Here is a 20,932-nt window from a genome sequence, read left to right as displayed (position 1 = left end):
AAACAAAAGCTGAGACTGATAGGAATGTCATTAGTTTTGCAGGTGTTTGATCATTAATCAAATTGCTGGACAAATTAAAAATTTGACCAGATGATGGCACTAAATGAAAAATCACTAAAGTTATTATGATTCATGTTGTACTAAATTTCAGAGAGTGATCGAGCCAAGCTGCTAGCATAGCTAAAAATGTTTGCAGAAAAAGAAAAACTGAAATCTACTGATCTTCAGTATTTATACATTTTCTTATATTTCTGTGGACCTTCAAGAAACCACTGTTGTCAACAGAAATACATGTGGTCATTAATGTCAAAGAAGGAATTTTAGCAGATATTCTTAGCAGTAACATTTTGTGAAGCAGGAACTGAAGTCAAAACTGCGAGTGTTTTGAAAGAAAAGTGTTTTGCATCCTTTTTTAGAATCAAAGTCATGGTGAAAACTCTTTGTCTTTGTCGGGCTTTTCTCATCAGACTACGCCCATGGCATCACCATGCTGAGCCCCTTTACCTCAGAGAAGAAGCAGCTGGTGAGCTTCTGCTCCCCGAGTGGAGAGGAGCTCAGAAAGTTTGCAGAGGAGCTCCGAGAGGCCATCGCAGAGGTCAATGAGATGGAGCAGATACACATCCAGTGTAAGAAAAGAAGGACAGACACCTCCAGCATATGCAAATGCAAACACACACACACACACACACACACACACACACATTACTGTACTGTGTATAGCTGGCTGCAATGTCTCTCTTTCTGGTGTCATAGGGGAATTGGAGAGACAACAGGGCATCCAGCCGCACGGCATACACACTAATGGCGGGCAAGTGGACACACACACAGGACACGGCTCTCCCTCAGGTGCTGGTTTTGCTCACGCAGCATGAAATGCATAACGCAGCATACATTACTCATAACAATGCATATATTACTCAAGGGAATGTGAAAAATAGGACAACCTCATGGAAGAGAGGAAATAAATCTGCACTGAAAAACAAAATAAAAAAGAAGATTAGAAGATGGTCAGAGGGACTGTCACTTTTTTAGTATTAAAGAAAGAAATAATTCAACAATGGTACATCACAAATTGCCATTTTTTTAAACCTTTTTTTATGGGTTAAACCAACAAGTTGCAATGTATTATCTTTAAAAGTGGTGTTATACATATTCTTTCATCTTGTGCAGACTTTAACTCCATGTCACATTTTTGAACTTGTGGATGTTGTCACCTCTGGAAAAAGTCAGGCTAACTGTTTAGCCCTTTGTTAAGCTAAGTTGGCTGGCTGCTGGTGGTAACTTCATAGGACATCTTCTCATCTATCTCTGAACAAGCGGGCAAAAAACATTTTTCTGAACTATCCCTTTAAATAAATGACAGTCCCCAGTGTTAAGACCTATTTCTGACATTTTCAGCTTTCTGTATATGAAGCTGAAATCTGGCCATTGACTTACATTAGAGCTGTCTCTCCCCGCAGGCCAACAGGATGTGTACGATAAAACCGGCAACAACAACACAGTAGAGGTGAGTCCCAAAGCTGCCCATGTTTCTCTCAGGTAAGTATCTGCGTCTTCAGCTCCGTGGGTGTGTGTTTTTTTTTAATTTTTTGTATGTGAGCGTGTGCGTGTGTGCAGTTAGACAAGGACTGCGCCTCATCCTGAAAAGAAAGTCCGCTTTATGCTTTGCTTTAAAAAGAGCTCCGCCTGAGGCACATCCCCACTTTGCAGCCAGGGATACAAAGGCCGCTGAGAGGAGTCGGCTGTAGTGGTGCTACAAACAATCTCTTTTCTGTGCCTCATGAGTGGATCAGCAGCCACTCTAGTCACTACACAACATCCCTTCTTTCATCAGCTGCTGTTTGCCAGCCTTACTGTATAAGCCTTTGCAAGCCACCATAAGCCCGGCTGGCTCCTAGAATACCAATCTACAAAGCCAGATAAGCTTGATACCGTTAACAGTCTGTCGAGTGTGTGTGTGGGTGGGTGTGTGTTTGTAAAACCAGCCCTTCCCTTAACTAAGCATAGTGATAGAAGCTGTTTTCTCCCCCTTTCTCTCTGTTTTATTCCTTTGGCCATTTCTCTCCTCTCTCTCCTGCCTCTCAGTCAGTCCCTTAGAGTTGTAAATTATTGTTGTTAGGGAGACACCATGCCCTCGGTGTCACCTCTCTCCTCACCTGACACTCCCTTTATCTTCAAGCTTCTCATTCTCCCACTCACTGACCATTTTCCGCCCACAAACACACACACACACACACACACACACATATAAAATACAAAATGTTCCCATCATGACCTTTGACCTAAATCTCGTCTTATCCCACAATCCTTTTTTCTCTCTGGGCTGGTACATGTGTGTGTACGTGTAAAAAGTGTAAATCATGTAAAAAAAAGAAAAGAAAAAAAAGCATGATTGTGAGAAATAGAGTGTGTGTTTTGCATGCGCTCGCTCTGCATACTACCTACCTGCATGCCTGCATGCCCATGTGCGTAACACACCAGAGGGCTGCGTAGAGGCTGCGTTCAGGCTGGTAACTCCTCATGCGTTCTCTGACTGTTCCTAAACTAGGTGTCAATTCACAACAGGCTGCAGACCTATCAACTGAGCCAGCCCAGCATTGAGTCCATGCCTCTGGCCCTGGCCGCACCACCCGCCCTGCTCAGCCCTGTCCAGCCTGGGGAGCTCCGCCCGGAAACGCTCATCCAGTGCCAGCAGATTGTCAAGGTGATCGTCGTGGACCAGAGCGGGCGAGGGCGGATGGAGGCCTTCCTGAGCCAAGGCCCGGCCACCCATCAGCTCATCCAGTCAGCCATGTCCACGCCCGTGCGTGTCAGGGAAGGGGATGGCCCTCAGCCCCCCCTGCCACCTCCCCCTCCACCTTACAACCACCCCCACCAGTTCTGTCCCCCTGACTCGCCCATGCCCCTCCACCACACCATGCCTCTCACCCGCAGGCGCAACTCCAGTGGCTCCCGCAGCATCGTCTGAAGCGTGGGCTACTCTACGAACCCTGGAGGGGAGATGTTACCCTCACGCTCAAACACACACACATACACACGTGCTGGAGCACTAGTCGACTCACTTTTGAATGGTAAAATAAAAGCATTGCAAAAAAAAAGTAAGGAATATACCGTATGAGTCGCGTTAAGGGATGAAGGAAAAGAAAACCAACAAGAGTCTAATCACAGTGTTGACTGAGCAGTGTTGTTTTTGAACATGAAGTGGTTTCGATGCCATGTCTTTGTCTCCAACATGTCACCTGGTAGCTGATGGTGTTGTCTGTCTAGATTTTACACTCTTTAAGACATCTTGTGACTTTGCATTTTTAAATGTCACCTGTCCAACACACGTCTGTGAGCAATGACCATGAAACTGAGGGGCGACGTCAGCTCTGTCAGCCATGAAAGGACACGTGGATCACTTTAAATATAAAGGACAAAAATCTGTTATGTTTTCTTTTCGTTGGAGATATTGATGTTAAGTGCGCACCTCTTTGTCGGGTCCAGGTTTTCAGTATTAGATACCGCACTCAGTGAGGAATCATCTCAGCACAGCTAATACAGTTTCTCCACACTGTAATCATTTTTTTCCTTATCTCTGCATAATGTGAAGAAACAGGAGTACCCACTTATTTGTTTCCTTCATTTTCTAGGGAACAGATAATCAGTGCGCATGAGGAGGAAGGTGAAGAAAAAGGTAAAAGGCTCTAACATCTACCCTGTCATGTATCGTATAGTGTAGTAAGCAAGGATGTTGTTACTCACTAAGCTAACCTAAAATCACATCCTGACGACAATCATATTTTTTTGTGCTTATTTGTTGTGTGTTTTTCTAAACTGGTGTGAGCAGATATCTTCACAGTAGTGTGCATGACTGCCCTGATTCTGTGGTGTTTTGCTCTCACAGAGCTCAGGAAAGGATTTGCTGCACTGTAACATGTAATATCTGCACCTCTGAGATGTACTGAGAGCTGAGTGCTTGTGTACTGTGTGTTCAGTCTGCTTACCCATGGGCAGCGGGGAGCAGGGGCCAGTAATTCATCCCAAAAAAAAAAAAAGGCTAAAGCAAGGCAGATAAAGCCTCTCTCTCGTCCTGTACATTTACTCTTAATGGGTTACCCAGTGTGAATATTGATGTTACCTTTGGATTCAGGCGATATCTGTGCCCAGAAAACTCTTAGCTTTAGTTGAAAAAATGAATACAAATCGCTCCACACAGGGTAGACCAAGGTCACCTCACGAAAAAACATCACTTCCCTCTCACAGTATTATATTTTTCCTTGCACGCTGAAAATGTTATATAAGCAGAGACGCATTCCTTTACTGAATGTTAAAATCAGGGGGAAAACTGAAGATGTCCATGGAGTAATTACTGATTTAATTGAAGTGTTGTCAGTCATGGTTTGAGCCAGTTTGTACAGCAGATCACAAATCATCCAACTGAGACACACCAAACATGTCTTGTACCTTTTGCACCACAGAATATATTGGATATATTGTAAATAGATAATATAGATTTATTCTGAAAAAAAGTGATTGGTTTGCCCAGTGTGTGTATCTACGTATGTATTTGTACAGAGAAGATCTAGTTTAAAAGAAAAAAAGGATATTATAGTTATTATAGTTATTATTATTATTATTATTATTATTCACATTTAATATCAGGGGGGTGTCCTAAATCCTACTGCTACAAGAGACAGGAAACAGGCAGCTTTTATAGAATACACTCCAGTTACCATGGTAACACACACTGATATTATTACAGATCTACATTCATCATTAAATTATCATGTCATATTATTACAGGAATATTAAGAGATGGCTGTGTCACCCGTTAGGGTGTGTTAAGGGCTATGCTGTATTGGTAAATACGTACAGTAAACCACAGGTCATGCATACACATGTATACACACACACACACACACACACACATATATATATATATACATATATATATATATATATATATATATATATATATTAGTACATGTGCACACATGTTCACACAGCCACACACACTGACGTACATAAACATGCACATAGCTGCCAAAGCAACAGCAAATTCAGCTTAGATTCACCTTAGAAACTGCTTGATTTCTCAAGTCAGCATCCCCACTTTGTTTACTGTAAACTCTGACTGACTTGTACTATACAGCATGATATTTTTTGTTTTCTTTTGTTTTGCATTTTCATTTGCAGTACAAGGGGAGGAGTTTGATTATAGGTTTGTATCATTATTGTCGGGGCATGTTGGGTTGATTGATGTCATTTTCTCCTCTCTCTCTCTCTGTCCCCCCTCCTCTCTGCCCGACCCTCTTACAAGCCCCCACCCCCACCCCCTGGCTTCTCCGTGGTTGCCATGGAGTCGCACTAAATCTGCATCCTCACTGTGGAGCGCTGTCATTAATCTTTGCACCCTCACAATATTTCTAAAAAGGAGATTTCTTAAAGATCATGTTTACTAATGGAATATTTCTAATTTTTTCTGTTTGAAGAGAATGAAGAATAAAGTAGTTTTTACTCTCTGTCTCAGACTGTCTCGCCTGTGATAATCCTCGACTGCTTTTTGACGTCAATATCGTTTCTGGCTGTGTCTGTAGCTCCGCGGCCTTGCTAATGAATGAATCTGCACCAGGTGTGTGAGGAGGACACTGGAATGAAGGAGCTTATGGGAAATCAGCCTACGTCGGTGTTCCTGTATCCTCCTAGCACACGGGGTCTCAACTCATTCATTAGAGGATGAGGTCAGACCCAAAGCAATATTGAACCTGACAGTACTTGTTGAATGTCTAGTCGTGTCTTTGCAGTGAGTCTGCACATGTATTTAGAGTGCTCAGTTTTCTACTGGAGTCTTGTACTGCTGTCTAAACATAAACACCAGTGAGATGGTAATTTGTAATTTCATACTGCAATGTTAAAACGGCTACATTCGACGCAGGGGAGTCTCATGAGAAAGGTCTCAAGTGTTGTAGTGTTAAGTACCAAGGCCAGGAAAAATACAGGTTGCTTTATTTTTTGCAAATCACACTTGAGGAGGGATGAACAACTCTTCGACACAGGTAGAATTACAAAGAGATTGAAAAAAAAATACCATTTTGGCTGAATAATTTATCTTACAAAAACATAGATGATATCAACATAATTCAGTAATTACAATACACAGTGAAATCAATTTGTGCACAGTACCTGTAGGCTCACAGATGTGACAGAGCTCTCACCATCAGCTCGCCGTTTCTCCTGTATCCCAGTCATTTCTGAAATTCTTTGTCCCTGTCTCCCTTTTGCTTCTCTCACTCTCTTTGAAAACTAGTAGACAAGAGGTTCAATAAAGGGAGGACTGCTGAGAAGTGGGTTGAAGTGGAGCAACAAAGTCTTTAAGTCGACTGACAGAGCTGTTCAGTTCAGACTGTGTTGTTCACCTCCTGTTTCTCCTCCTGCTGTTCCTCTTCCATTGCGTGGCAGAGGTGGTCCAGTCCAGGGTCTGCGTTCAGGTCACATCCCAAAGACTCCGAAAAAAATAAGATTCTTGCTCTCCCTCAGTTGCGGGTGTCCCTCGGTTTTTGTCTTTACATGGTGGTTTCTTCCCATTCCAGCTCAACATCACCTGTGGACCACGACAAATGTGTAGAGTGAATGCTGTGGCGGTGCAGAGTGTGTTTCTTGGAGTGTGTGTTTGTATGTTGTTTACCTTCCATGGCGTCCAGGGAGTCCATCTTCTCCAGAGCGGAATAGCTGACGAACCAGATGGACTGGCTGTTGCCTTTATTGTTTAGAAGTTCCAGTGTGCTCTGGTGCAGGAAGATGTACTGGGCCTGACAGCACAGACAGATATTGTACCTTATAATGTTAATTTGGTATAATATTATACTCTAATATGAGGGTGTCAGGGTGCCCTGGTGGCTGATGCTTGAAGTTTAATATGGCAAGCAGCAGGAACCATCAGACTATAGGACAGGTTTTAATACATCCCTAATTCAGTTATTTAGGAAATAATCTCTTCAGTGAACACACCTGAAATGGTAGTTATAATTGTCATCATTTTATCATTAAATCATGTAAGAGCATAATAAGGAGAAACTGGAATCTGATGGACATTTGTCTTTGTTTCCACCTCCACATAAGTAGTTTATATAATATGTTTAACTTTGGGCTTGTGTAAAGCTGTCTGCAAAAGCACTGTGCACCAGTATCTTAACAAATGCTAATAGCTAGATGTCTGGCACACTGAACGCTGCTGCCTTAAAGAATTATGTCCTCACTGTAACACTGCAGGCTCAAACCTCGCTGGCAAAATGGAGACACATAGAAATGTACAGAACCTCAGAGAAATGATAAAACAATAATACCAGGAAGAAGCACAGGCATCTATGCGGAGGGTCCCTACAGACATCGAGACACACACCGGCGGTCCATAAGTAAAGACTGAGTGGGGGTAATTTTAGGATAAGTTCATGCTGTTTTCAAGAGGGGGAATCCTGCACAGAATATGCCTTTAATCCACTGCCAGATCATTTCCTTTGTCAAAAGGAGAATTTTCCAAATATTTCCTCATGGGGATGGGATCACAGCGGGACATTAAGTAAAAAGTAGGACAGCTACACTGCCATTTGTCATGCCATTTGAGTCTGATGATTTTTAAGTGTACTGGAACAGCTGAAGACAAAATAGAGTTTTCTGTCTTTTGTTTATTCTTTCCAGGTTGTGAAATTTAAAAGACGGGAATAAAATATTCCGCTTTATTTGATATGAACTCACCAGATTCTGCACCATACACATCCTCTCACTGCGCAGTTCGGCCACTAGGCCATAAATATCCACAAAGTCGTGATCCCTGATGTGCTGAATGAGGTGGTCTAAGGCAATAAACACACCTGTTCTTCCCACACCGGCACTGGGGAAAGAGTGAGAGCAACATACCATTACACTCTGTGATGCTCCGTTGCACCTAAAATGACTCATTTGTTAAGCACAGTAGGAGGGTTACTACAGTGACCAAAGACAGACTACAGTAATTAGTGCACTTTGTCACATTATTAAGTACATTACTATAATTCATGCAGTGTTATTATGTTAACTCTGAGGAGCCACAGTACCTGCAGTGAACCGCTATAGTGGTATTGTCATGTCTGTGGGTTCGGACAGCTTTCACAAACTTAATGAGAGTGCTGCAGGACTCTGGCACACCGTGCTCAGGCCATGATGTGTAGTTGAAGTGACGAACCAGGATGTAGTGTCCAAGCTGCACAGAAGAATTTATAGAAGAAATAAGACAGGAAGGAAAATTTAATCTCAGTAACATTCATTAGTATGCAAATTCAACTGTTTATGTTGTGATGACTCAGCTAAGACAATGGTTACAACTGTATTTATGTTCTAATTACATTACAATTACATGCTAATTACATTAATACAAACCATTCATGTAACAGAATTTGTAGATAGTTTTGGCCGGGGGGGGGCTTTTTGTTGATAAATAACTCTGCAACTCTGAGATGTACTAACTGTTGGTTTATAGTCTAGGCATTAGTTTTGTTGACACTAATAAAAATAGAGATTAAGATCAGTTTTAACTTTCAAGTGTTTTACATCTAAGACATCTACAGAAAAAACTGGACTTTAATTTAATTTGTTTAACACTTTTCAGCTAGATATAAGTGTGGAAATGTGTTGGTGTTTCATACTTCACAGTATGAACATGTACAGAATGTGTTGTGTGCACTGTGTGTGTATATGTGTGTGTGTTTGTGCAAGGTTATTAGCTCAGTTACCTTTTCTACTTTCAGGGTTCTGACAGTCCAGTCTGGAAGGACTTCCTCTGACACTTTTGAGATGAGAATGTCACTAAACACTGACATTGGCTTGTTGTCCTCGGGCCAGTACTTGTGACATCGAATCTGAAATGTCACACACACACACACACACACACACACACACACACACACACACACACACACACACACACACACACACACACACAGGTTTTGGTAGCAGATAAAACCCTTCTGGTGATGGAGTTGTAATGGAGCCCGAACAGAGCCCATCTTGTCCTGTGATACTAGTGGTGTTTCATAACGTTACGCACTCTGCCTTTTTCGTAACACTGTGTGAGCATGGCTATGGTGCGGGTTCCCGTTTCCCAGATCATCCTCCAAAAGTCCGCAACTGTGCCGGGCAGAGGTCCCTGGGTGGCAATGAACTCATTGGGGCACAGGTAGCCCTAAAGACAAAGAGACATACAAACAGGCTTTTATGTGCAAGCTGAAGAATCCAATCCATCTATCTATCCATCCACCTAGGGACAGAGACAAATCTCAACAAATGTGTCTCACACTTGCGTAACTACTATTATGACCTGATTATGGCTCAAGTGGAAGTGACCCTCCAGGTTAACCCTGGGCTTTTAGCTGCTGATAGCTGGTACTCACTGAGACGAAGCTGGCGTTGATGTAGTCAGAGCCCGCGGTGCCTGGTTCTGACAGCAGTTTCACTCGGTTGTTATTGTCTAGACAAAAGTATGGTGAGAAGAGTGTGTCTGAAATGTGTGAAATGCAGCTGTGCGAGCAGTGGCAAAATCCGCAAGCAGTTAAACTCAGAGCCCAAAAAACAAACACGAGATAAATTTGGTATGGGTATCATATGACTGGAAGGTAATTTTCAGCCTGACCACTTACAAGGTTTGATGTTGGGGAAGCGGTTTTTGGATTTGTTCCAGGGCAGGTCAGCATCGGTGGTGGCCAAGTCCTGCAGCAACTTGGGCAGCTCCTGGGGAGATAAGATGTAACACATCACTATTCTCTTTGCCATGCATCTTCACCATCTGCACTAACTTCCCCTTATTATTGGTTTTCTGTGTGATGTACCTTGTCTACCAACAGCTGCCTTCCCCTCATGCTCCACTTTAGTTGTTTTTTTTTTTTTTTTTTTTTTTTTTTTGAGGGGGCAATTCCAGGCGACTTCCTGTTATTTCAAACCTAATTATATGTAATACACATGCTTAGAAGTTTGATAAATATGGGCCCGTGTTGTAGACAAACACTTACAGCAAATTCTTCCTGAAACTTGGCATTGTCGTTGGCACACAGATCCTCCACATGCTGCAGAAAAGACTTCTTGTTGACAGGCCTGACCCAGAGGGCAGGGGAGAAATACATTGAATGTGAGAAACTCTGAGAAAACTCTACAACAATATCCTACATTGCTTATTCTCGTTTACGACATGCGATACTGAGCGGTGCGGAACACGCCGATCCATGCTGCAGCTACAGCATGCACATTCATATTATTTATGCAGGATGACTTACTTGAGTGATTTCCTGTAGCTGAGAAGCCTGGGCAAAAATAGACAGGAAAAATCAACCAGAAATAAACAAATTAACTCAATAATCACAGCCCACACTGTGGTATCTCTATCCATGACAGCTGAACTGGTCCTCTTTGCAGAGAGTGCACAATGTTGTATATTTAAGCAAAGGAGGTTTAACCATTTTTTGATTTAACACTGATGCAGACTTTGATGTTTCGCTCTAAAAGGAATATGTGAACATCAGTAAACTTGAATAAAGCATATCCCCCAGTGGCTGGCGTTTCTTTGCATTACTGAGGACTTGTAGCTATGCAGATCCTCAGCTATCGATAAAGCTTCCCATTTGTACCCTCTTAGACTGCTAAACCTTCCAAGCAATTTCAAGATAGAGAGTGGGTAAACAAATTAAAATAGTCTCAAGCAGGGGAGTGTCAACTCAGCTCTGCAGTGATGGAGGAAGAGGGGCTGTGGGCAAAGCTCTGACATCACAGATTCATTCAACTGTCACCCTCCACCAAAGGTTTAATAACCAACACAGATGGATGATTTAAAGAAAGTCTTAATGGGTAACATGATGATGACATACACAAGAGTGATGAGCGAAAAGTGGAGATGCAACATGCAGGCAAACTACACAGCAAAACGTGGCACACACGGGTAAAAAGCCCAACTTACTGGATGACATAAATCTCTTTCCGTCTAAAGAAGAAGGAAGAGTACCTGGTGGGAGAATTGCGCTCAGTGAGAGGAAAATAAAGCCAAGGCGAGACAATGCGCGTATCTGTGTGTGAGGAAAGTTGTTTGTGCCATTCGTGTGACAAGTGACAAGAAAAAGTGTGTTATTTTAACATAAACCATGCTCCACCATCTCCATGTCCAAGGCATTCTGGTCACAGCAAAGCAGAGACACACTGGATGACTAAATGTACAGGACAACAACATGTAATTGTCAAAAACCTACAATTGTCGCTCTTACGTGCTCATGGCACCTGAAGTGAGTGGATGGCAAATTATTCTGAGGAATCTGCCTAGTTTTTCAGGACTACGAGTCGCCACTGCATATGAAAACATGTCTTTAAATGTTTGACATGGCAGGCAAATATTTGCTCATGTATGCCAGTTATATTACTTTCACACAAAGGAGATAAGGCACAATTATCAGCCAGGAATAAGCACTTTAATTTATCTATCCTCTCTCATGTGGGTTTTATTGTTTTCCTGTTCATTCAATTTCTCTTGATGACAGCCACATTTCACACCTACCTGGACCCCTTTATTTTTGGTTTCTCTTTTTTTGTTGTTGTTGTCATGTGGGTGAAAGTATTCTTTAGATGCAGGTGAGGGAAGGTGCTCAAAGAGCTTTACATGTGTGTTGCTTGTTTAAATGCTGATGTCTATTTATACCAGCAAATAAAAACATAAATACTTAAATATTGATGCTGCTCATAATAAAAATAGGCATGCGCCAGTTACTGGTTATTAATGTTGTTTAAAAATAAAATAGGTTATGTTCAGAAAAAAAAAATCTTACCAGGCATATATATATATATATATATATATATATATATAATAACTCATTTTAGAGCCTTACTTGCAATACCGCGAAACTGTGATTTTTTTGTTTAAGGTTATCATACAGTCAGAATCTCATACCAGCCCATGCCTCATTTTGATAGATATTTTCTACCGATGGAATGCACTAACCTACTGTGATACCAGACAAAATGTGCTACCCTGTTGTGACAGGCATTTTCTGCCCGTCAGAATGTGCTACCCTATTGTGACTAGGCATGGGCCGAGTACCAGTTTCAAGGTAAATCGTGAGTTGAAAAAGTCAAGATTTCAAACCACTAATATTTTTACATCACATCGTTCCTGAAATATACCAACCCCCACCGCCCCCACTCCACCAAATTGAAATGTTTTTGTTTTGTTTTGTTTTTCAGTTATTTATCTTTGGAGCTTGCTGAGTTGCAGGTTTAGGCTCACTTAAGGGAAATCATTTATTTATTTATTTATTTTACAATAAATTATATTATTTTAGCTTAACACTCATATTTACTAATGTTCCAAACATTCTGTGTTGTTTCAAAATAGATTGTGATCAATCAGGGATTTCAAAATAACTAATTTTGGAGCTTTAATCACAATACTGCTAAACTGTGAAACCTTGATATTTTTACTTAAGGTTATCATACCATCAGAATCTCATACTGGCCCATGCCCAATTAAAAGCTTTTCCTTCCTGTTACTTTATCATCTCATCTTAACTATCGGTGACCTTGATGCACCAAAACTAACACTAAATGTGACTTTGTTTCTGACCTGATGCAAAACTGCAGCCTAAGAAGGAAAAGCAGCTTGCAGCACTTAGTGTCTGTGCACTTGTTTGTGCCAGAAAAGGATAAAAGCAGAGAGAGCTAAACACTGAATTTGTAGGAGAGGATGGTTAGAAAGATGCAGACAGGTTGACTTGCCTGTGCTGTAGAGAACTGAAGGTAGACTATAAAGCCACTATAATGCTGTGTTGTGTCGTAGTGCTGCTGCTTCTATTTTCTGCACAAACTCTACAACACTAGAAGATTTAGTGCTGACAGGAGCGCACATCAAGTTGGCTGCAGCAAAGAGATTTTTTTGTCTTGTTGACTTAGATTTAAAATCTTGTCTGGAGCAGCTAAATCAAGCCTGAAGTCATGTACTGTGCAAACTGGCCTCAGCTGCCAAAAATGTGTTATATTAGGAAAAGAGATGCTTTTAGATTCAAACTAAACACACAGACTTACCGGTTTAGCTTCTCTTGTTTCAGCTCCAGATCTGCAACAGCGATCAGCTGATCCAGTTTACACTTGGTCTCTATGATCTCTGCCTCTCTGGGTGAATAAGTCCCACCCTCCTTCTTGCGCTGATGGATCCTGACATTGACAGCGAGTATGTCAGCCAAACATATTGGTTAATAGTAGGGTAAATACAGAAATAAAATTAATAAAGAAGCAAACAGCATTTACTACAAATTATGCAATGCACAATTAGTAATTAGTTATACAGCAATTTGCATATAGCATGTTTTTTGTGCATGAATACTAAATGGAAATCAACACAGTGTCTCAGTAAATGTATTAATGTTGGCAAATGAATGAATGCCTGTTGCCATCTTACTTGACTGAACCACAGATGATGATGATGAGTAACACAGCCAAGAAGAAGGAAAGCAGAACACCCAGAATGATCTGCTCTTCTCTGGTCAACAGCCCATCCACTACAGAGAGAGGAGAGGAGACATCATACAAAAACAACAAAGTGGACTTTACATGTTATTTTTTCGCTTTTTGAGTTATACAGGGATGAATATAAATACCTGCAGTTTTGACATGGTCAGAGTAGTCAGAGTCTGTGTATTGGCCATTGATGTTAGTGGCTCTGAACTTAAACCTGGTAAATATGAAATAACAGTCCAGTGTCACCCTTATCTTATTATATAACATGTACATGCAACAGTTTTTACATTGTCATGTGATTGATCGTGTGTGTTGTGCACTCACACATAGACCGTGTTAGGCTTCAGAGGTCCATTGCAGAGACTGTCGGTGTTGTTCTCCCGCGCACAGTCATCGTTCTCTCCAATCACGTACGTTGCTGCTGTAGTGTGGTTGTGCCTCACCAGGGGCCAGCCATCTCCAGACGCGTTGTGACCACCTCTGACGTGTGCAGCCTTGCGCGATGCCCCGTCCCCCAAAAAACACGGTGGGTTGGGGAACCCCTTGTCAGTCAAGTAAGGGGCAGGACGGTCAAAAAACGCATTCTTCCAGTTGGTCAGGTTCTGGATATCCTTCACTATGACAGGATGGAAGTCAGAAAGGAAAGGAATCGCAGGGGAACTGAGTCAAATTTCTGCTGACATTGAGCCTTCCAGCTTTTGCTTACATTTTGTATTTTGTGAGCTTAGGAGTGATGTGCTGTAAAACGAGATTCTACATTAGGCTTAAAGCACAAATAAGACTGATACCCAAGTGCATTCAACTAAAAGTGATGGGTGTCAATGTTTTTGAAGAGTCATACCCCCTGACTCGGCCACGATGACCTGAATTTTTGTGATTGGTCCATTGTCGTCACTATAGAAACAGGCAGGCATGCGGATGGTGATACTCCTGTGGGTTACCATGGCAACCCCACCATGGCCCAGCACTGCCTGGGGTCTTTGGTTTGGCTTGGCCGGGGCTGGAACACACGCACGTGTGAACACAGAGGAGCACGCACACACACACACAACCAGAGCACACACACAAACACAAAAGATAGTTGTGTGAATACAGTATGCATGAAGAGGTGGTTTTATTTTGTTGCATTTACATATAAAACATGACAAACAGGCCTCTGCTCTGAATAGTCAGATTAAAACTGCATCCCTACATTAATCAACACAGGCCAGACGATATTGCTGAGTCACATTTACTGTGTCACAACAACTGAATACGATCATATTGGACAATAACACTGTGGTGTGGCAATTCTTTGTCTACCATCTGTGCTGCACTGCTGCAACAAGATAGAGAGAAACACTGTTTAGCAGAGCAGAGCAGGCACAAAAAAGAGGGAGTTTGTACCTTTGATTCCTGTTGTTATCTGGACATGTGGGCTGGGTGGGCTCCTACCAGCCCCGTTCCTTGCTGAAATCTACAAAGGGACAAATACAAAGAAGGAAGACAGCAGGAAAGGGGACAGGCAGAGTGCGGAGTTTAAGAAAAGAAAATGACAATTTGGATAAGAGCGAGCTTTAGAGTGCTGGGAGCGCTGATTGTTCTCCTGTTACAGCTCCAGGTGTGTGACCAGAGAGACTGTGTCTAAAGGTGAATGCCTGTGTGTACAATATATGTCTTGCCTGTATGCTGTAGCTGTTTCCTCCTTTCAGGCCCTCTATAACAGCAGTCAGGGTGTTATGCTCTCTCTGGATGATATTAAGGCTCATGTTCTTGACCAGTTGGTCTTTTTCATAGATGTACACAAAGTAGGATGTTATATTTCCATTGGGCTCTTCTGGGGGCGTGAAGGTCACCTTCACGCGGTTCACTTCCTCCGGGATAATTGATACGATCACGTTCTTGGGAGGGTCTTTGGGCTCTGGGGGACAGAGTAGAAATGATACAAGAATAATAATAGATATTTGGTCATATCTACAGGTTTGCAGGGGCTGTTGTATGCACACCAAGACGTTAATTTTCACATACCCTCCTCCAGCGTTTGAAATTCAGTAGGTCCAATAGCTTTCCCATCGTTGGCAGCCAGCTCCAGTGGACCAGTGAAGGCAGTGATAGTCACAGAATAACTGGTGAAAGCAGTCAAGTTAGTCACAACGACAGTCATCAACTCTCCTGGAGCCCGGACTGTTGAGATGTTCACACTAGGGCCTTCCACCTGACACAACAGCACAGTTCATGGAAACATTTAACACTTTCTTTCATGTTGTTTGCACCTCACACCATAAAGAATGTCATCCTGCCTTTGAACTGCTACTGCTATTTTAAAAACCAACATAACACCACGTTGATCTGTTCCGAGAACATCTACCTGTGTTTTACACTTCACGGGTGACATGCTCATATTTGTGAGTTTATGTCTGTGCAAATGTAACTCAGTGAGGTGACCTGCACGAGATAAGAAGTTGGCCCAGAGAGGACAGCTGGGGCCTCCCATGCAATGCGAAGGCTATTGGAGGTGGGGGTCACTTTCAGGTCACGGGGAGGGGCATCAGGGTCTGAGGGAGGAGATTAGAAAAACACATGGTGCTTACTGTGTTCTACTAAATGAAATGGTTCAAATGCTATCTGTGTCTAACTAACATATACTGTACAGGAAAGATGACTGAAATAAGTTCCATAATTTTTCACAGCAACAACCGAAAAACTAAAACAAAGAAGTAGTGATCTTAAAGGGGATTGCTGCTAATTTTGCATTAATGTTGATGATTACACTGAAAATTCCTCCATGATACTGAGATACAATACCATTGTCAGAGTGACTACATTGCCATAGGCCTTTGGGTTATGGCCACTGACAACACAGAAAGGTCATATAGTCACTGGGTTATTCTTACTTCCAGCGAGGGTGCGTGCATAACTCCAGTGTGTATACTCTCCAACTCCAGCGTTGGTCACGGCGGCCACTTTGAAGCGGTAGTATCTGTATTTATTTAGGGATTGGAGTGTGATGCTGTTGTGGTTCTTGTCACTGTCGTCCGAAGCGTTCACCGACACTGCAACGTGAGAGTCAACGCAGTCTGAGGTCAGTTCGTCCTCTGAGGCCGGCCGTGCAGTAGGTAGGATGTTTGCTTCGCAAACAGTCGAAAGCAGCTGTGCAATGATGTGGTACTCTTTCAGCAGGCCTGGTATAGAGAGCGGTGCAGCCCACTGGAGTGTCATATTGTTAGGTGTGACCTGAGAGATGGTGAGTAAGCGAGGGGCAGCCGGGACTGTTCGAGGAGACAAAGAGTATTTAATCAAGTATCCATTCTGTATTAAATTAGCGATTCATTGAAGTCAAAGGGAGTAGCTTCTACTAGATAATCAGCTGTGCCTGGATGTATGAAATAAGGAGGGAATTACGATAAGACTGACTACCTGATTCAGAGAGAGTGGAAGCAGTACAGTTTACTCTGTCTCCAGGTCCTGCGGAATTGACTGCAGCCACAGTGAGTGCATATTCCTGGTCTGGTGACAGCCCAGTCACTGTGTACTCCAGTGAGTGTGCCTGGTGTGTGTAGGACTGCGAGGCTACCTCCACGAGAATTTCATAGAAAACGATCTGGCCATTAGGGTTGGCGGGAAGTTCCCAGGACAGCTGAATTGAATCCCAGCTCACTCCTGAGCAAGACAGGTTCCCCACAGCATCAGATACTGCAGACAGACATAGGGGTGGAGGGTGGGGTTATACTCGCATTATCTTTCGTTAGCATTCTTCACTGTCCACTGAAAAAGGGAAGAAATTCCATTTAAGTTACCTGTTATTTCATCACAAAGGCTGGAAAGAAAATACTGCTACATATCAGATCTTTGCACAGGATTCTGGTGCCTGGTACATATTTTATGTGAAAACAAAAAAAAAAAAAATCAGCTTTCTCTTGAACAAATAGGCTTTATCTTAAACTATTACTACTAACAAGCCTTTCCTGAGGGAGATCACGTCCAGCTTGTCCTAGTCTGCGCTGCTGAGCCTTTTCTTACAGTGACAAACAGATGAAAAGACTCAGTAGTGTCTCCACTGGCAAATACTGACAATACTTTACCTCTTTTATTTCATTTATTTGCTTGTTTACAGTTTTTGTCAAAAGGACAAGAAACGATGGCTTGTGCTGGAAAGTGCTGTCAACCTCAGCTCTAAAATTAAAGAGATCTTTTGCAAAGCCTCAGGAAGGCATGTGTGATTATCAGTGACTCCACACATGCCCTTTATAATCGCTTTAAGCAAATGCCACTAGCAATGTGTTTTAAATGTATTTCAGACAAATAAAGAAAGGTTTGAGGTTTTATCTGAGAAGCCATATGATTTGTGAATAGCTAAGGTTCAGGAAGTTGTCATATTACTGTGTATAACTTAATAAATGCATTTGAGTTTTTTGCACTTTTTGGCATAATGTGTCTTCTTGGTGTTGGATACTGTTGTCCAGCTATGGGTCAAACACTCTTAAATTCTTACGTCATGTCATGTTTTGTATTTTTAGATTGCATTTTTAGTGCACATGAATGTACTGAAACTGTGAGCAATACCATAAATCAATGTTACATCCTCCGTGTGGACAGTGTGTTCTTTACCTGACTCGTTAGTCGTGAAAGTCACAGGGCTGCTGAACTGATTCCCATGGCCCACTCTGGTGTAACTGTAAACACTGATCTCATAGGAGCTGTGAGGCCTGAAGCCTGATAGATACTCTGTGGTTGATGGTCCAGAGGAATTCTACAATTGTGCACATAAATAAACACACACACACACACATAAAAAAAGACACATTAGATATTAAATCATCCAATCCTGATTACTGAAGTGGATAATGTGTTATTGTGTCAGCGCACATATGTGCATGTGTGTAAGTTAACACTGAGTGGCATCAGGAGTGTGAAATTAGAGCTATTGTAGGTCAGATAGTGTGTACTCTTACTGAGTGGGTCTCTGAAGTATGTGTGTGAGTGTGTGTGTGTGTGTGTGTGTGTGCTGTTGTTATTGTGGAGTGGCTTTCGGTGTGTGAAATTAATGGCACCTGATGTGTGACGGTGTGTGTGATGAGGTTTCGGATCCTGAAGCTGTACTGTATCACCACACCGTTGGGCTCCAGAGGAGGCTCCCAGCTCAGCCACACAGAGACTGCCGTGTGGTTGTATATAGTCAGGTTACGGGGAGGGGACATGGGGCCTGAAGAACATAGAGGAGAAGACAGACTCAAACACACAGTAGACACAGTATACACTCATAGCTTAATGGATAAATAACATCTAAGCAGGATCCTAAAGGAATTTTACACCGGCTTCCAAACTAACCTCCTTCATCAGTGTGCAGCTGCAGCATCAGATAAGGCCCTGATCCCTTACGTGTTGCTGCTGAAATAGTGAGGTTGTAAGCCGTGTACGGAAGTAGGTTAGTAAGGATGTACGAGGTGTTGAGGGTATGTATCGTGTTGGAACCCCCGGGGCCGAACAGCGTGAGGGTGTACTCAGTTATCTCCCCGTTGGCCTCTAGAGGGCGCTGCCAGACCACAGCGATGGAGGACGATGACACGTTCCTGGTGGACACCAGTAATGGAGCAGAGCTAGGTACTAACGAGGAACACACCCACACACACATACATCAGCGTCACAATAAACATACGAACCATATTCTATGAGTGAACATTTGCATAGACAAACTCACTGTCGTCATCCGTTCTCAGGTACATTGTGCTGGTGTGGTTGTAGGCAGGGCCAGCACCAGTTGCCGGGGTAACTGTCAGCACATAAGGGAAATACTTCTTGAGTTTGGTGAATAGGAAGACATTGTCAGTCGTGGTATGCTTGATTGTCTTGTTGACAGCTGGAGTCCCTTGGCTGGATACATCTGGGGGGGTACCGGCCTCCTGTAAGGTGAGAAGGTAATAAGGACGGCCGTTTGGCTCCAGCGGAGGGTCCCAGCTGACGATGATGGCGGTGGAGCTGAAGATCTGAGCCGTCAGGTTTGAAACTGAGTCGCTTGGCACTGAAAAGGGAGACAAGTAAAATTGTGTTACTATTATTAACTACCAGGGAACCTTTCACTGCACTCAGTCTACAATACTGTGAGCCAATAAATTAGGACATCAATCAACCATACACACTCTGATACCAGGAGAGAAAATGAACAGCGCACCAGTCATAATCATCACCATCATTATCTGTCACAAGCACCATCACAATCACTGGCAGCATTGGTGTAATTAACAAAATCAACAACAGCACATCAAGTACAAGAACAATAACAACACAGAACACAGCAAGGTAAAACAATAGACAGATACAGAAACAATATCCAATAAAAATTCAATTTCAAATTCAAAGACAAACAGAGGCACTTAGGAAGAAAACTCACACAATGAAAACCTTAGGACTGAAAGGGACTGAGCAGAAAATACTCATCCTGTTCATCGTCTCAGCCTCACTGAAAAATAACACAGTGTACACAGAGTGGGAAGAAAAGGGGGAGATGAAGGCGAAAAAGGGGAGGGGGAGTATAAAACTTGAGATGTCCAGGAGATGAATGAGTGGATGTGAGGGGCCAGGTGTTTATGTGTGTGTGTGTGTGTGTAGGTCTGAGCCCAGGGGGTGGAGTGGGGGGAGCGAGCCCCTGCTGGGCTTGGCTGTGCGGGAGAGACAAGGTGCCCTGGAGGTCCGGTGCTTGGCTGAGAGTGGAGCAGCTGGAGCACAGGTAGAGATACAGAGTCAGTATGAACAGTGATCATTTAGAGACAAGAGAATACTTCACAATCGAAATGTGAACAAGAAATAAATCACAATCAAATTCACAACATACAAATGCATAACTGTATGTGACAATGTCTGAGGCAGCTGTCTGCACCATTTTTCCAAAAATCACATAAAAACAAAAAGATCACTTTTACAAACACTTCACTCTTTGACTGAGGATATTGAAGTATAACTAAATATTTTATGTGAATATGCAAATTTTGATTTCCATGGCAACAGTGCAATTGTAGCATGAGCACAGCATGATCTTTCACACAGCATGCCAGGCGTTGTTTTTCTCTCTGTGTCATCAAATCGTAAAGGGCTCTGCGCTCTCTTTCGGTTTCTTTTTTTCTCTCTGGTTCTAATCCCTGCACAACTTTCGTCATGCTTAGTAAAAGGAAACACAAACTGGCTGTCTTCAAGACACAGTGCCACAGGCGGACAAAAATAGAACCAGTTTGCCAGACTGACAGTTATCTCCTTTCACTGAGAAGATGAAAGTTATGTCTTCGATTAAATTGTTTTTATGTAATTTTTATTTTTAAGTTTAAGAGTCATGGAAAAAGTGTGCAGACGTAGCCTCCAGTGAGACTGAATCAGTGTATACAATTATTTGCCATCAGGCATTGTATTTCACATGTAAGTCTACTAATTTTAACTAATTTATTTTTGGTGTATAAATGCTTGTGTG

The 20,932-nt window shown here is 42.5% G+C and overlaps 2 protein-coding genes across 3 annotated transcripts in view; one reads left to right on the top strand and one right to left on the bottom strand.

Moving 5' to 3' along the window:
- The window catches only part of iqsec3b (IQ motif and Sec7 domain ArfGEF 3b), a 28,903-nt gene extending 23,965 nt beyond the window's left edge, over window positions 1-4,938 (top strand). Inside the window, exons 12-15 of one of the 2 annotated variants that reach the window (XM_018663827.2) lie at window positions 468-626; window positions 754-846; window positions 1,461-1,507; window positions 2,549-4,938. In XM_018663827.2, the coding sequence (XP_018519343.1) occupies window positions 468-626; window positions 754-846; window positions 1,461-1,507; window positions 2,549-2,968 (719 nt within the window). In that variant the 3' untranslated portion in view covers window positions 2,969-4,938. The remainder of the gene's footprint in view (window positions 1-467; window positions 627-753; window positions 847-1,460; window positions 1,508-2,548) is intronic. The other variant, XM_051073401.1, reaches the window with a different exon arrangement.
- Window positions 4,939-5,971: 1,033 nt separating this feature from the next.
- ptprq (protein tyrosine phosphatase receptor type Q) overlaps window positions 5,972-20,932 on the bottom strand; it is a 32,911-nt gene continuing 17,950 nt past the window's right edge. The window contains 25 exon segments of the mRNA XM_018663815.2: window positions 5,972-6,583; window positions 6,668-6,791; window positions 7,735-7,870; window positions 8,073-8,218; window positions 8,748-8,873; window positions 9,062-9,196; window positions 9,405-9,481; window positions 9,651-9,741; window positions 10,020-10,101; window positions 10,281-10,307; window positions 13,066-13,194; window positions 13,439-13,538; window positions 13,638-13,711; window positions 13,822-14,113; window positions 14,339-14,497; window positions 14,884-14,953; window positions 15,159-15,397; window positions 15,505-15,691; window positions 15,922-16,031; window positions 16,371-16,745; window positions 16,894-17,169; window positions 18,085-18,226; window positions 18,528-18,679; window positions 18,805-19,080; window positions 19,175-19,495. Coding sequence (XP_018519331.2) covers window positions 6,546-6,583; window positions 6,668-6,791; window positions 7,735-7,870; window positions 8,073-8,218; window positions 8,748-8,873; window positions 9,062-9,196; window positions 9,405-9,481; window positions 9,651-9,741; window positions 10,020-10,101; window positions 10,281-10,307; window positions 13,066-13,194; window positions 13,439-13,538; window positions 13,638-13,711; window positions 13,822-14,113; window positions 14,339-14,497; window positions 14,884-14,953; window positions 15,159-15,397; window positions 15,505-15,691; window positions 15,922-16,031; window positions 16,371-16,745; window positions 16,894-17,169; window positions 18,085-18,226; window positions 18,528-18,679; window positions 18,805-19,080; window positions 19,175-19,495 — 3,884 coding nt within the window. The 3' untranslated portion in view covers window positions 5,972-6,545.

Source organism: Lates calcarifer, linkage group LG10, assembly GCF_001640805.2.
Source record: "Lates calcarifer isolate ASB-BC8 linkage group LG10, TLL_Latcal_v3, whole genome shotgun sequence".
NCBI classification, from domain to species: domain Eukaryota; kingdom Metazoa; phylum Chordata; class Actinopteri; family Centropomidae; genus Lates; species Lates calcarifer.
The sequence above is the reverse complement of the archived record's forward strand: the minus strand, read 5'-3'. Positions and strand labels throughout refer to the sequence as shown.